Below are 16863 nucleotides of genomic sequence, written 5' to 3'. Positions count from 1 at the left end.
TCACCATTTAAAAAAAAAAGTTTGCATGAAAGTGTACAAAAAGTGTTTTGCTGTCGAGATGGTAACAACCAATTCAATATCGTGGATACCAAACAAATTTGATCACGTTATTGTGTATATTCACGAATTTCTCTATAGCTCCTTGGTCTTTTGGTAAGTGACTGATCTCAATCAAAATGCGCTGAATATTTTTTTAAAGCAGTTTCTTTGATTTGACGATGTCAAAAATCCAGCTTTCCTTAGATGGGGTTTGTCAGAATGGTGCCTAATGCCGATGTCCCGTTTCTTCCCGCGTCTAATCATGAAGTTATCCATTTTTTCTAAGTTCAAACGTGCCTGCTGGATTGACATATGAAAAATTGCGTTCAAACTCATCCTCCGCAGTCAGCAGGGGCGGATCTAGCTTTCAGGAAACCAGGGGTGACATGACGGCGGGGATTAAGTGAAGGCGTGACGAAGGCACACATTGAAAATTTTGAAATCTACGATACTTTTTTCTATATTCTAAGGCAATTTTAGAATAAATTTAGGAACTTCAGTGTTCCATTTATTATTTATGGCCCGATTTACTGTGTATGTCATTAGTCGGTGGCTGAACGGGGGGGGGGGGGGGTGCGACCCCCCCTCTAAATCCGCTATTGGCTAGTCGTTGCATGGCTGAAAAGTTTAATTTCAAAAATACATTTCTATGATTTAAAGGTGTCAGCAATAAAGGGGTTTTGTTCAAACCCCGATGCAGCAATTTGCTTTTCCTATAATATTGTCGAGTCTTCATGTTATCGGCCTGTCAAGTCTGCCTCATTTAGTTTCCAAAACAAACATTTCAAATTGAATGAGCTGAAAACCATTTTTAAAAATAAATTATCACGAACCTTTGAAATTATGTTATCACCCCATCTACTCTCAATAATTAGTTTGCCAAAATGGGTCATTCCTCAAATGTAGGGTCCAAGGTGTTACATTTTTCCTGACCCAGTTACCTTGATACTTTGTAATTTGCCATTCAAGTATCATTAAGAACGACTTCAAACAATTTTTTTATGTGTTAGTTCACTATTTATAATCACTCTTGGTGGACGACTGCATTAAGGAGTGCATCAAAATTATAAAATCATAGATACCAGATGGGACAGGACAAATAAATGGACCCCAATTTACAGAATGACAATTTAAAATGGTCCTCCTTTCTATTTTGACTGACTTGAAAAACAAGCCCATAACACATCGTGAGCATGTTGCGTTAATTGACGTAACGGAGCACAATACCAAACCACTGATTGACAACCAGTTTATCAACCCCCTATTCACTGCCCTAATGACCGTGTTGATGTCGCCCCAGTAAACCCTATTATCATCAGACAATCGGTTTGATTTAGCTTCCTGCCCCCTTCATTTAATAAGGACGGGCCACAATGCCCAAACCACACAGACCACCCTATCAAAAAAAGCAATCAATTGGGAATTTTGACAAACTATCTCGGGCGTTCTGGGAAACGCTGACAATAGCGCGTGGTTATAGTATCTATCGCCCAAGCTAAGTTTGCCAAGTGAGTGACGGGATTGTTTTCACTTTTAATCTTGTGTAGACAACTCACTAAGAAATACGACTTGAGTGTTCCGGAAGACATCACTTCGGATTTGACCGTCTTGCAGAGAACATCGTTTAGGAATTCCTCTGTTTCGGCGACCAGCATGACTCTGTTCACCATCGATAAGATTACCGAGAAGGCGGCGCCGAGGCCGGCTGCTCATCATCACCACGCCCGGCGGTTCCAGCCCTACCACCCGTACCCGACCGTCAGCGATGCCGCACCGGTCGGCTACCCGGCGTACCTCGGCAAACTGGCCCACTCCAGCCCGCTACCGGTAACCGGCCCGTCCGGACAACGACGGGACGAGTGTCTCAACTCCACTGGGGGCAGCCCGTCCGTCAGCCCCGGGGGCTACAGCGCCGTCAGCAGCAGCGAGGCTGGGTCGCCCGAACCGGAAAAGGCTCCTTCCAAAGTTACCGACAAGAACAACAACAAGAAATCAGGTAAGAGCAGGAAAACGATTCCTTGCTAATAATTGTTGTAATTGAATCGAAATCAATTGAGGCTAATAATGCCAACGCATTTTTAAAAATATATTTCACAAACTATTTTTTTCAAGTGTTGCCTTGCACTGCATTTTTTTTAAACCAATAATCTAAAAACGACGAAGATAATTTGCCAGTAAACAGAACAGAAAGAATGTTGCAACCTGACGCTGCTTTTTCCTTCATATACCATCTCAATGAAGGTCAGTCATTGCAAAAATGATGATGAGACATGAATCTGGGACTGAGAAACATTTCCAATTTTGTTAGGAAATACAATTTTCTTGACTCTCCATAGACTTTGTACACAACCGCCGAAGTAGCGTCAGGTTGCAACATTCATTCCAAACGAACCCTTTTCGCCAATATTGATTTAAAATGTAACCTTCATTCACTGTGAGTTCAGCAAATTCCAGATATTTAGGCTATGCAGATTGAGATTAAAAAAAACTCTTGTCGAACAAGTTCTTCTTTCCATCATACTTTCGGCACAAAATATTAAGACGACGTGTACTTAAGTTTTGAGAAACGGTTTGTTTGATACGAAACTTGTTAAACAAGCATCATTCCTACAGAAAAATACATCTTATTTCCAACATATCGTCTAAATCATTCCACTCCCTTTTTTCTTTTGTGATGTACAGATACAGATGAACACAAGAAGCCTCCCCATTCCTACATCTCCCTCATCGCCATGGCAATCCTCGCCTCCCCAGAGAAGCGTCTCCTCCTCTGCGACATCTACCAGTACATCCAGGAGAACTATCCCTACTACCGCAACAACGACCGGAGCTGGCGCAACAGCATCCGCCACAACCTCTCCCTGAACGAGTGCTTCATAAAGTACGGCCGCAGCGGCGACGGCAGGGGCAACTTCTGGGCCGTCCACCCGGCCAACGTCGAGGACTTCTCCCGTGGGGACTTCCATCGTCGCCGGGCCCGCCGTCGAGTCCGGGCCAGCGACATGATGCTCCACGGCTACTCGGTGTACCACCCGTATGCCGCTCCATCAACACCCGCTCATGCCTACCCGGTTCCCGTGGCCGCCACCCCGCTGGGATTCGTGCCCATGACTGTGACCACCTTACCCCCGTACCCAGTCTCCACTGCCGTGTACCCACCCAGCAGTTACCCAGCAGCCGGTTACCCAGTGCCCACTTTGAACCCACTTCCACCGATGACTTCCACGTCTACCAGCCCAGTCTCCACCCGGCGGAGCTCGCCACTCAACCTTGCCATCCCCGGCAAGTCTTCTCCAATCTTCACCACATCCTACGAGCACGCTCCCGTCAGCCTGCCGTCTTCCTACCCATCAACCCAGCCGAGCTACGTGTACCCTCCCTCTACGACCCAGTCGCCCTTCCACTACAGTCCCCCAACATCAAGAGACTCACCCCTCGCCAGATACCCACCCACAACCCTGGGGCTCGCCCCGGCTCCTGGGTACGGGTACCCTGCCGTTTCCCAATCAGTTATCACGAGCTCCCTGGGCAGTTACCAGACTGAGTCCGCCATTCCTCGTTTTTTGCACTAAAAACTCTTTGAACATTTAAAGAAATTTGTTTTGACAATGGAAACATTCGTCGTAAAGTATATGAAAGCCTTCGACAAAAAAAAACACACTTCAGCGCTTTCTGAACATGAGCTGGACTTCTCAAAAATCTGAATGAAAATTCTTAATTTTTTTTTCTTAATTATAAACCATTTTTTGAGTAACTTGCTATAGTTTTGTAAACCTTTTGTATATAATTATGTACTATATACGATGTCTAATTTGCTTTGAGAAAGCTAAGGTGTACAGTTTAAAAAAATGAATTTGAAAAATGTTTTCGTGTAAATATGTGTTGATAATCATTGTTCCTTTTAAATCGATAAATTGTTCCTGTCACAGTGATCACTGATGTTTAAAATGATAATTTGCTCTATAAGAGAGAACGCAATTGTAAAATGCATAATGAGGGCGCTATTTTTTTCACCGTTATTATTTTACAACTTTATTATTTGAAACTGCAATAAAATTAATACAATGCTAATGACATTGTAGAAACTGAATTCAATGGGCCGACCACGTTAAATTTCATTGATGTTCTTTCTTTTTAGTGGTGGTTGGGGTTCTAAAACAAAATCTTGGTAAAAGTAGTCTCCCGTTTTGTAAACGAATTTCAAATGTTAATCCTGAACAGAATTTTTTTAATCTGACAGTAGCATAACTGGGGGGGGGGGGGGGGGGGGGGGGGGTGAGAGAGGACACTTTGGAGATCACACAGGGGGCTCTGTCAGAGTTTCAAACGCTATTTGTCAGAGTTTCAAACGATAAAAGGGGGCACATGCATGGACGTCAATCACTACTGAAAAGGGGGGGGGGGATGCGAGCGCGAAGCCCTAACGGCGTGGGGTTCGGGGCCCGCTTAAGGGCCTTGGCAAATGTTGGCTTCTAGACGCCCTGACATGTGGTGCGATCTGAGATAATTTCTGACCACTTTAACTTCTTTTAAGCTAAAGATCATCATTTAAACATCATATAGAGTTATTGAATCAGCTATTCTGAACTATAGAATCAAATGTATAGGCTACAATTTTTATTCGGGGACGAAAAAGTGGGGGGGGGGGGCGGGGAGGGGGCAAACGATATGATATCCCCCAACTTTAAAAAGTTTGTGTGTGTGTGGGGGGGGGGGGGGACATGTCCCCCCTGTCCCCCACCGGTTTATCGCCCATGGGCACAATTGAGCGGTGGGGGTAGGTAGGTTGCTCCCCCATGCGCCCCTTAACTGCCCCTCATTGTCTCAGACACTTGATCATTTAAAAAAAAGTTTCATCAGGTAAACAAAAATCTAAACCTGTTTTCAGTCCGCCATACACGTGATCAAAATCTAGGCCTATCACAAGGTAGTGATGAGACATCCGCGCCGTTGGGGGCGCCACAAAATTCAATTGATCCAGCCTCCTTTCGTTTGAATGTCAGCCATGATTTTGCTAATATTAGCAAAATGTAGCCCATTCAAAATTGACTCACTTTAAAAAGAACGACCCTTTTTTTGTTCTATTCCCTAAAGAAGTGTTTTGGGATTGTGTCTTATTTGAATAAAAAAAAGTTGAATCTTAACGGATGTTATAGAATCGATTACTTATCTTCTGTTTGTTTGGAGTTCGATCGTTTAATTTCTGCACGACTGGACCAGCAAGGCCATGGCAGGTAGCTGTTTCGGGTACCTATTATTTCGGTTAAAATCGATTCCAGCGTGTGACCGGAGGCAAAATGACTGGACATGAAAAGGGATACCTTTTAAAGCGGTCCTTTCTTCTGTGCCATTTTCCAATCGATATTTGAAAATTTCACACGCGCATGCGCAATGTTTTACACAAAGTTTTTGTTTTCATTGATGGAGACATTTCAATCAAATGACCTGCTGTAGTCTGGTGCATAATAAAAAAAAATAAACGAAAAAAATACCTCCCCCATTTTTTTTTAAACGGAATGAGAAGCACATGCTGTTGACTGTGCTGAAGTTTGTTGGAAATTTTTCCCCCAAAGAGAGCGGTGGGTCCCGCGGGGACTTATGCTTGTTTCATGCTTTCTGTTTAATAAAATATCGCAGTTATTCTCAGTTATCGATTGTAGAAATTAAAATTAACCACATTTACATGAAAACTCACCAGGGAAAGAGATGGGTTTTTAACATCATGCTATACCGGGGGAGGGGGAGGTGAAAATAGGTGGCGCTGTTTAAGATAACTTAATATGTGCGCATAATTCACGATCATGAACTTGAGCTGGGCGCGTTCTAGTTCACTTCAACTGTGTTATTTCAACCGTGGGGAAAACAAAAATAAGTGTTATGTTTCTAGCAATACAAAAGGTAACCATTTTAAATGAGACTTCGAACGAAAAAAAGTGCGCCACGTTTAGCTATGAGTTCTTTTACAAATTTCAAAGTTTTTGCAGACACGCAATATGTTAAATACAAAGAGTCAAAGTTATTGCGAGAATGCTAATCTGTATTAGGATAGCGAATTACAACATCGGATAAGAAGCTTGACAAATATTGATATTTTTTATTTGATTGCAAAACATTAATTCCCAATACAGCTTTTTATTTAATGCGACTGAATTTTCTGCTGGAAAAAAAAGTTTTAATACTACTAATAGCAATTTATGGGGTGGTGATCATTTTCTATCGGTAAAATGCTCGCTCGACAAAATGCTCTAGTTTTGAACACAGGAATCGACGCTTCTCTTCAAATATTTATCCAAACTTTTTGACTGGGATCAAAATTCGTGAACTTTGGTCTTATTTTAATGCTCTTTTCCCGTAATGTAAACTGACGCTTGTAAACACTGCTGGTCGTTTGATTGAGAGGTCACCTGCCTTGCGATTTGTATAGCCCAAATGGGCTTGCTGTGGTTTCCTAAAACGTCAAGGGATGTTTCCAAAGCGCATCGCGCCCAATATCGTATTTTCCGCACGATCTGCTGTGGAGGATTGGGCGCTTTATAGCGCACCCATATCTCAACCGTTGATTCATTCAATGGAGTAGTATTCAACATGGCCGAAAGACTCCGTCGCGACCCCCTCCCCCCTCAGTGGTCTTACGGGGTCAAAGCGGACGGGAGAATCTTCTTCATCAAGTGAGTATCTTCTTTAATTATCCACCCACCCTCGAACCAAATTCTGAGCCCGTACCACCGATTTCAGTGGACTTTTCTGACCACTTTTTGTGCCGTACTTTTGCAGCGAAGAGACCCGTTCAACCACTTGGCTACACCCCGTGACTGGCAAGGCAATCTCGTCTGGCTGGGACGACCGCGTCGGTGAGTGTTTTTACTTAAACAAGCAATAATCTGGATTACTTCCTGATCGGAAACGATCACTCATTTCCATCACCGGTGGGCGATTGGGGACTTTGGATAAATGATCTTTCATTAGGTGGTGTTAAGAAAAGCTGTCAGTGTCTGGAAAGTGTTGAAATATGGTGGATTTTTGAGTTGGTTTGATTAGATTTTTGGTGGCCTTTCGTTTAGCGAGCACTACTATTTGTAGCGCACGTACAGTGTCAATAGAATTGGCCATGCATAACGTATGTAGATTGTTTGAAAACCACTCAACCATGCCGTTATTGTACACGGATGATGATACTCACTATTGTCAATCGAATGGTCAGGGCCTTGCTTTAAAGTAAATAAATATTGGCGTGACTGGCAAGTGGCAGCGTTCATGGCGTTTGAGGGGTTAATAAGAAATACTAAATATCATTAACAATATCATTATCAATAGCATTAGCATTACACACAATTGTATAATTTTGTTAATTGTTAAATATGGAGTAGGGCATAAGACTTAAGAGTAAATAATAAATCTTATTATGGTCGTGATGACGATAAATCTTAAAATAACAAGAATGATTTATGTTTGTTTTGTAACAAAACACTTGTCGTTCAGGCTGGAATTTCTCTCGGTTTATTGGATTCTTTGTTTGTTTTTGTATATTTATAAATGAAAGAGGAAAAAAAACATTTTGGAAGAGAACTGCCATTTTTAATAAACAATCTAAGGTTCTTCTTATTCATTTTTCACTGTACTTGATTGTCCCCATTCACAAATGTAGGGGTATAGGCAGTTAAAGGGAAGATACAACATTTGCAAACATCAAAAACGAAATGATCAAATTATCACGAAATACCTTACTGGATTGTTAGGGAGTGACAGTCTAAAGCATCCTGTAAAATTGTGGCTCCTGGTGTGCTGACATTCTCAAGAAAAATTGTATTTTTCCAACGGTGGTCGGCCGACCAGCGTTGGAGAAAACTGGCTTTTTTCAAAAGCTGCTCCTAATTTTTTACATATTTAGTTATTCTCCATGTAAGTTGCAATTGATCACACATCTGTGAAGGGGTACAAGCCTGCTAGACTGATTCTCTGACCTTCTAGTTCCCCAAAGCCTATCAATTGCTGCGTTTCATCTTAAGTGGGGTCAGGGAACCAGACTACAAGAACATGATTGGTTTTCTTGGTTTTTCCAGCATACCAGCCCAAAACGTGAAACAAGTCAGTTTAACAATATTTGCTATAACATTAACATACTAATTTTCCAAATCCATTTATTTCTGAAAATTGCAGTAAAAGCAAATGTTGTACCTTCCCTTTAATGTAGCACCTGCTACTTTTTTCACCATAAACATTGAACACGTAATGTAAGAACTTATGTTTAGAAAATACTTTCATGACTCCCCATAGACTTATTACCTACACACCCACAAAAGTGGTCAAAATGAATACATTCTTTCCACAGATGGAATTACAGTGATACTGTATTTGTATGGTGACACATGAAAAGTATCGACATACCATCTTTAAGCTGTACAATGGACTGAATATGCCTCACTGGCGACACACATTCTGAACATGATCTTGTTTTGATCTTGTCAAAACACCTGTTATGTTTACCCCCCACCTTCACCTGTGGGTTAAGTATCTGAGCCTTACAGGTGCTGGGATTTGTTTCAGGCCCTGAACCCTAAATAACCTCACGAAAAGAAAAGGACCCGATATGTGCTCCTAGGGGTGCCATGTATTACGTGTACAATAAATTTCAGATAGCTGGGTAGCTTGGGACCCCATTTCATTGTTTTAAAGTCCCTTAGGTCCCGTAGTGCGAAGATTACAAAATAATTGGATCACGTTTGAAATAATGAGACGGTTTGGGACCATTATATTTATGTACCGGTACTTGTGTGTCATTGTCTACCCACTCCTTCCACCCACACATAAGAAAATATATCACTGGAGGTATTTTGGGGAATGTGGTAGAACTGGTACATTCAAATGTAATTGGTTTCTGCTAGCAGTGTACATCGGAACCGGGTATCCTTCGCTCGTACCCCCGCCCTGCAAACAGGGTGCTGGGAAGGGCACCCTTCGTGAATTCGAAACGGAGCCTGAGCAACTGACGGGAGTTGAACATTTACAACACAGATCAGTTTTACAGATTTTCCTACATTATTATGCTTTTCAACCAAAAAAGGGTGCCGCATTTATGAATGGGAATAAAAGAGTGATGAATGACTCAGTCTTAACGGCCGTTTCAAACCTTGCAGGGTCGTGGCCGTGATGACTTGCAGGTCACAGGTCACGCAAAATCTATCCAATCAGAGCGTTACTTTGCAGTTCGGGGGATACGAGCGAACCGGGTACCTGAGTACCCGACCACTGATGTCAGGAACCGGTTCCAGATTATGGAATCGGGTACCTGTGTAACCAACTTTACAAATTACGTAGTTAATAGTTACTGCTCAGACAATGAAAAAGAAAGGTTTTGAATGTCATTTGTGGGAATCTTCAAAATGAAAACCAGGCTACATGGAAAATATAAACAGATTTCACGTTTATGTGTATTTTTGTAACGTGCAACAGATGACCTCGCGAAAGTTGCGGTTTACACCGTGAAGCTATGGTACCGGTATAAAAGCCCTTCAGACAACTTCCAGGATTTGAATTTTGGAGTTGGGTTTTCTTCTACAAGTACCCAAGTACCTGTATTTAAACTTCAATAGGGTACCTGATTGCAGTACTGCTCTTACACCACTAGTTTCTGCTCATGTATTGTCCAGACTACAAAACTATTGGCTGTACATATTCTTACTGTCATGCCCTGTAGGAATTACAATAAGGCTGTTCGTGGTATCAATAATTTACGGCATTCAACTGAGGCAAAAAGGAGTTTTGGTTCAGTTTTAGAGATGGGAGGGAAACCCCTAGATACATGTAAGTTCTTAAGGAAATTTGTGGAATCAGGTGGAGACTGAAAACCTAATCCACTCGTCAGCCCATGTGTGATTGGAAATCGAGGTCACGAGAAAAAAGCCAGGAAATCATCACTTTACCACTCGCAGGGGGTTGCCAAATTTCCTCTTTGAAAAACAATTAATTAATTAACTGCTGAATCCAACAGGATCCAACTATGTCATATACCCGATGGAGCCTGTTGGATTGAGCAGTCAACCCCTTGTGTACATTCCTCATGCAAAATGTTGGATTCAGCAGGCAACTGAACCGCATTATAGCACCATGTTGGACTCCATTGGATTCAGCAGACAACTGAAAATGAGGCACAGTGGATTGAACAGGAAAGTCCGGTTGGACTCTGTTGGATTTAGCAGGGTAGTCCTGAGGAAGTACTAGGGGGTTAGGGTTGTACATGGACATTGTGAAAGTGAAAGAGAGTTCCCGCTTTAAAGTTTTGACTTTGAGGTCAGCTAGCACCATGAAACCTTGACCTTTGGCATGCAAGAATCAGTCAAGAACACCGTCCCAGCAGACAAAACATTCCCTCTTGCTGAGAATGATCATGAGAGGAGAAATTTTACAGAGATGCTAAAAACAGCACACCATAATTGTGCTGAGATCAGGAAATTTTATACAGACGTCTAAACAAACAAAATTTCAAAGTGGGGTGCTGTGGTCCAAAGGCTACGGTGTTCGACTCTTGTACCGTGGTACATGGGTTCGATTCCTGATCGTGGGAACATAGTGCTTGTGCTCTTGAGCAAGGCACTTTACCATTATTGCTTCGTCCTTCAAATGGGACGTAAAGCCGTAGGTCCCGTGTGTTGTGTAATGCACGATATAGAACCCAGTAACACTTATCGCTAACTGAAGGGGTTTTGCCCCAGTGTTTCTGGCAGTAGCTGCAATTTGCGCCAAAGCACCTAGCAAAAAGGTGCTACATAATGGGTCTTATCTGTTTATATACTTCATTTAAATACCTGTCTTTCGTTGCATTCTCCCCCAGTGCTTTGTATCCTTTGGAAAAGGCGCTATATAAATATTTTCATCCAGTAGTCTCACCGGGATTTTCAATAAGGGTTGGGGGAACGGGTTTAAATACAAAGTTAAAGTTGAGAGAATTATTGTGATGATGTGGAAATGGAATAAGGTACATTTTTAATGGTCAAAATGATATTTTGAACTTTCTTAAAAGGAAAACAGCATTTTAAAATTAAAATCAGTGGCTCTGATAGCAGGACTATTCACATAGTGTACACTGTAAGTAATTAGAAAAAATGTAATTATTGTGTAGCTGTTTACATTGTTTTGTTTTGTTACAAATACTAGAAATGTGCTCATTTTATCATTACCCACTTTTATTTTGCAATAGATTTACCGCCAGGATGGCAGGAAGGAATAACAAGGGAAGGTGCGGCATACTTCATGAAGTAAGTCATTTCCGTTTTTTGTTTATTTAAAGATATAGTCCATCATTTGTAATTGGTGCATTTTGTTCGTTTGAAGCAACAAAAGTGCTCAAAATCTAATGAAGGATACTGAACAACTAACCTGATGAAGTTTCAGCTCAGCTTCAGCTGTATATTCCGAGAAAAACAGCATTCTGAGGATCTCAATTTCAAAACAAAAGTTGCTGAATCATGTTTTGAATTGTTTTGAATTGCAGCTATACGCGATGTTGCGCACTGATCCGACGAATTATAGCAACTGCGTCGTGCCAATGCTTGCGCGCTGCGCCGAAACAAAACGAACTACTAATTTAAATTTTCCTACGGTGCGTCTTGAGACGCACCGTTAGAAAGGCCTTCTTTCGTTGATTTCTTCAAAATGGCAGCTTGCCAGAAAGAATAATTTCACAGGGACGTTAGTCCACTTACTACCGGTATCTTTCAACCAAGTTTGTTTTTCAACAATAATACACCAGTTACTTTTTCGGATGGCTGCAAATGATGGACTATAGCTTTAACAATATGTTTAGCCTCGTCACGTGGACATGTGAAGTCTATCTTGAAATTGTTCAGCTGTAATCTGCATCTTTCAGTATTTGGTAACTTTCTCTAGTTAATTGAAAATCTCTTTGTATACATGTACCAGTAGCATATTTGCAAGTGCAAAGGTAGAGTCAAAATTTAAAACAAAGTTTGCAGGAGTTGCTATTTTAAATGTTAGTATTAAAGTTGTTGCTGAACAAGGGAATAGATGCTAATTATGGCACTAGATACAATGTAGTTACAGTTAGGTTCTCATCCTGAGGCAAAAACCTTTCAAATGTATAATCGCTGATTCTGCACTAACCAGACTTCAAAATCTCTGTCACAATGCAAAGCCAACTGTTAAAGCTGAGGGCAAAATCTCTGAACGGATTATTTGCTTTTGTGATGGTTTAATCTGTGATAGAGATTAGCAAACCCCCATACAAATCCAAAGCCCCGTAAATATGCAAAGATTTGCAATCCGGCTCAGCATCCTGTTATAGCTTTTGAATTGTAAGGATTTACATGTTCACTCTGATTGTTAAGCACTCACTGCACAGTAGAGTGTGTTGTGTTCTGTTCTCATATTGATGTGAGTTGTGTAAGCATGTACACTTGCTTTAAAAGCAAATAAATGTACACAGTAAAGTCGTATTTAGTAATTTGTCCATTATAACAGTACATTTTTTGACATACACATTTAGTCGTATTCAATCTTGGACGTCCTGTTGTCCCCCTTTTGTTTATACTTGAACTTTTTAGGGAAGACTCCCTATAGCCTACATGTATGTTTTGTACTCAACCCCAATCACGGACGTATACTGGGAATCGCCGACGATATTGTTCTTATGTACATAAGATTCGAACCAGTCAACCGATCCCGTTAGCTCGGTGGTAGAGTGGTAAGACATCTGCACTAGAAAGCAGGAGGTCGTGGGTTTGAGTCCCACCCGAGTGATTTTTTCCAACTTTCACTCGGGAGGTAACACACTGAGTATACAGTGTTTAAACGTCGGTGAAGGGCAAAACCTAATTTGATATTGTTCTCTTTTGGGAGCACAATTTGGGATAATTCATACATTTCATTTACTGCTTCCCAACACTTACCGGTACATGTAAAAATGAAATGTCTGTCCATTTTGTGAACGTTAAATCTTGATTATCCTCTGTGGAAAGATTCCCATATCTGCAGCCATCACTAATTTTCCCCTGTAGTGACCTATCGGCTATCAGAAAGTGATAATTTGCCCTAAAAAAATCAAATTAAGCAGGGAAAATATGGAAGTATAAATTTACTAAGAAAACACTTAGAAATTTTCAGACCAGTCTCATGGAGTTTGTGCACGGGGTGACAAGTGATGGCCAGATATGGGAATCTTTCCTCTTCTGTAATTTCTGGAAACCTGAGAAATGTATCAAACTTGTTGGTGGGCAATTTTCTTACTACGGTAGGATATTGGATGTAGAAAGAGGGAAAACATGACAGATTTAATACTTCATGTATCAACTCCTGGTTCCCTTTAAAGAGGTTGTGGAATGCTCGAAGACATTTCTGTCATTTTTCGGGTATATGTAGCCTAAGGTGTGATGAAATAAAAACGACTATTGTTTCTGTCATAAAATGAGTACAAAAGGTACTTTTGAGAGCTGTTTTTCAAGTCCTGTCATGCCTGTTTCGACCCGAACGTGCAATTTGTGTAAAAGTCGTCGTTGCGGGCAGCAAACAAATAACAGTAAATTGTGACGTAATAAACAGGACTCCCGATGCAGAGTAGCATAAACGAGTCCTGTTTATTACGTCACGATTTACTGTGTTTTGTTTGCTGCCCGCAACGACGACTTTTACACAAATTGCACGATCGGGTCGAAGCAGGACCTAAAAAATAGCTCTCAAAAGTACCCTTTGTACTCATTTCATGACAGAAACAATAGTCGTTTTTATTTCATCACACCTTAGGCTGCATATACAATGTACCCAAAAAATGACGGAAATGTCTTCGAGCATTCCACAACCTCTTTAAGTGTCACACTTTTGTTACCATTTGTGTGGAAAGACCCTGTTGGGTCAATCTATAAATTTAGGGTCCAAAGTGTGACATTTTTCCTGTCCCTGTTACCTTGGAACTTTGTAATTTGCCATTCAAGTATCATTAAAAATGACTTCAAATGATGTTTTATTTATTGGGTAGGTCGTTTGCTATTCGTAATCACTCTTGGGGGACGACTGCATTGAGGAGTGAATTAAAATCATAAATCATATATGTCAGATGTAACCGGGACAGGAACAAAAGTGGACCCCAAATTTATAGAAAGACCCTTTTGCAAAAAGAGAGTGCTTTTATTTTTAATATTTTATGGATCGACTGCTACATTTTTATTGACACGCGCTATACTGGGTTCATGTATAAACTTTTGAACCCAGAATTATTCAGTCCGTCTGTAGCCATAGGAGTCGGGCATCATTGGCCGTTTGACTGCCCCAGATTTCATGTGATTTCCCCGCCTTTTTTATGTACGGTAGTCTGTGGCATTGTGTTACCCAGGTAATTTCTGTGATGGTGCCCCAGTTGTGGACTGAACTGTGGCAGAAATAATCCCAGAGTAATGGAACTCGGTTGTCATTGTGTGTGTGTGTCGTAGTCCTGTGAATGAGGTTTTTGAAGACAGTTGAGAAATCTGAGTCTGTCTGACGGCAATGTGTCAAAATGTTGATGGATTTTGGTGAAACTTTGAATAGGAAAGGGCTTTGCTGATTCAGAAGGTGACGTTGCTATTTTTCACAGACAGTTGAGGCTGTTTTTGTGTTAAATCATTAAAAAAGAAAGTGCTTTGCCTAGTGTAAAATGACAATGCTGTATTTTCACAGATAGTTGGAGAGTGACTTACATGTACAGTCAAATCCTGATAAGAAGAGCACTGTTAAAGGGAATGTACATCATTGGCTTTTTCTGTAATTTTCAGAAATGAACTATTTGAGTGTTAGTATCATAGATCAAATATTGTTACACTGACATGTTTGAAGTTTTGTGTTCGAAAATGCTGGAAAAACCAAGTAAAACAAACATTTTCAAGTAGTCTGGTTCATTGACTCCACTAAAGATAAAATGGATCAATTTATAGATGCCGGAAAACTGTAAGGTAAGGGAACCAGTCTAGCTGGCCTGCACCCGTTCATGAACATTGTAACCAATAGCAAACAAAATTTGGACTAAAGAAGGGGTAAAGTTGGAGCAGTAGTTGAAAAATAGTTAGGTTTTTCCAACAGTGGTCGGCCGACCACCGTTGGAAATTTATACAAAAATACCATTTTCTTCAAAATGACTTCACACCAGGTGTCATAATTTTACACGATGCTTTAGACTGTCATTTACCAACATCCTAGTAAGGTATTTCGTAACAACTTGGTAGTTTTATTTTTTGATGTTTGCAAATGTTGTATTTTCCCTTTAATACAAGATCCTGCTTATAGCAAGCACAATTTTAGGTCCCAAGTCTTTATTTTTTCTTTGTTTTCCATTACCAATACAAGGTACATTTGTACCTGTTACAACAAGGTACATGTAATTCGTAGAGTCCCAAGGACCTTGTTATAAAGGTGTTCAACTGTGAGTAAGTTAATGGCGTGAACTAGTATAGTTAACCCGAGTTTGTCTAACTTCACTCTAAAACGAAGGATAGTTGGACTACTGTAGTTTGACTATTTGGACCCGGACCACCCGGCACGGTTGCATCGCTGGTTACCAATAGCCGCGCGCATCATGAAGCACAACAGGGAGCCAGGACGCAGTAGTTTTGTGATTGAATTTTGACCAGAATTTGACTGGAGGTGTTTGGCAATGCGATTAGTGTGCAGGCGTAAGATACCGGTACAAAATGTACATCACAAATCAACCACTAGTGGGTGGACTACTGGCCCCTGCCCGAACTTGCTGATTCCTGTGGCAATTTAGTATAGGAATTGTGGCTTCATGTGTCCAATGTAGCTTTGCTTTCGTTTTGAAAATTCTCCACAAATGATACTCAAAACCCTTCTTTTTCATTCTCTGAGAAGTAAATTTAAAGCTACAGTCCATCATTTGTAATTTGTGCATTTTGTTCGTTTGAAGCAACAAAAGAGTTCAAAATCTAATGAAGGATACTGAGCAACTAACCTGATGAAGTTTCAGCTAAGCTTCAGCTGTACATTCCGAGAAAAACAGCATTCTAAGATCTCAATTTCAAATCAAAAGTTACTGAATCATGTTTTGAATTGTTTTGAATTGCAGATACGTGACGTCGCGCACTGATCCGACGAATTATAACAACCGTGCGCGTGTGCGTCGTTCCAATACTTGTGCGCACTGCACTGAATAACCAAACGAACTACTAATTTAAATTTTCCTACGGTGCTTCTTAAGAATCACCGTTGGAAATGCCTTCTTTCGTTGATTACTTCAAAATGACAGCTTCCCGGAAAGAAAAAATTCACAGGGAGTTTAGTTCCCTTACTATCTTTCATCCAAGTTTGTTTTTCAACAATAATTACGACAGTTACATATACTTTTCGGATGGCTGCAAATGATGGACTATAGCTTTAAGTAATATGTAAAGTTGGTTACGGTACCCGATCCCGTAATCTGGAACCTGTTTCTGACATCAGCGGTCGGGTACTCGGGTACCCGGTTCCGATGCACAGCCCTACACATGAAGTGCTGGACAGTTCTTTTTTTATTAAATATACAGTGCATATACTGTGCAGGGACCTGTACAACCGTACATTTAAATACAGTACTACGAATGCATTCCAACCATTGAATGGTCATAATAGAACCTGAAGTTCACACGCTGGACGACCTCACCAGAATTCAATTGAATCAAAGACAGGGTCATTTTTTTCCCAGGCCATTGTCAGGAATATTGACATATCTTCTGCCTCGGTGGTGGCTGCTTTGTTACAGCTAGACCCTGACGTTAAAATGATTATCCAAGTTATATATGTACACAGGCCATACATTTTCCCATGTAATACATGTGAACACAATGAGCAAGG

The 16863-nt window shown here is 40.8% G+C and overlaps 2 protein-coding genes across 5 annotated transcripts in view; both read left to right on the top strand.

Moving 5' to 3' along the window:
• The first annotated feature begins 1550 nt into the window (after positions 1–1550).
• LOC119721710 (forkhead box protein B1-like) lies at positions 1551–3903 on the top strand. Its single transcript, XM_038191692.1, has 2 exons — positions 1551–2035; positions 2722–3903. Exons 1-2 carry the CDS (start codon positions 1693–1695, stop codon positions 3609–3611), a joined length of 1233 nt encoding a protein of 410 aa, XP_038047620.1. The 5' UTR covers positions 1551–1692; the 3' UTR covers positions 3612–3903.
• A 2677-nt stretch (positions 3904–6580) lies between these two features.
• The window catches only part of LOC119721637, a 108549-nt gene continuing 98266 nt past the window's right edge, over positions 6581–16863 (top strand). For all 4 annotated transcript variants that reach the window (XM_038191690.1, XM_038191688.1, XM_038191687.1 and 1 more), the window contains exons 1-3: positions 6581–6707; positions 6814–6890; positions 11234–11291. In XM_038191690.1, coding sequence (XP_038047618.1) covers positions 6625–6707; positions 6814–6890; positions 11234–11291 — 218 coding nt within the window. In that variant the 5' untranslated portion in view covers positions 6581–6624. The remainder of the gene's footprint in view (positions 6708–6813; positions 6891–11233; positions 11292–16863) is intronic.

Source organism: Patiria miniata, unplaced genomic scaffold (genome assembly GCF_015706575.1).
Source record: "Patiria miniata isolate m_02_andy unplaced genomic scaffold, ASM1570657v1 HiC_scaffold_1, whole genome shotgun sequence".
Classification (NCBI taxonomy): Eukaryota; Metazoa; Echinodermata; class Asteroidea; order Valvatida; family Asterinidae; genus Patiria; species Patiria miniata.
This window is presented reverse-complemented; position numbering and strand designations above follow the sequence as displayed.

What these genes read in the sequence shown, in the direction of transcription:
- LOC119721710 (XM_038191692.1), top strand. Translation starts at nt 1,693, where the DNA reads ATGACTCTGTTCACCATCGATAAGATTACCGAGAAGGCGGCGCCGAGG. An exon ending in GAACAACAACAAGAAATCAG is followed by an intron (nt 2,036 to 2,721) that starts GTAAGAGCAGGA and finishes TGTGATGTACAG; the next exon opens with ATACAGATGAACACAAGAAG.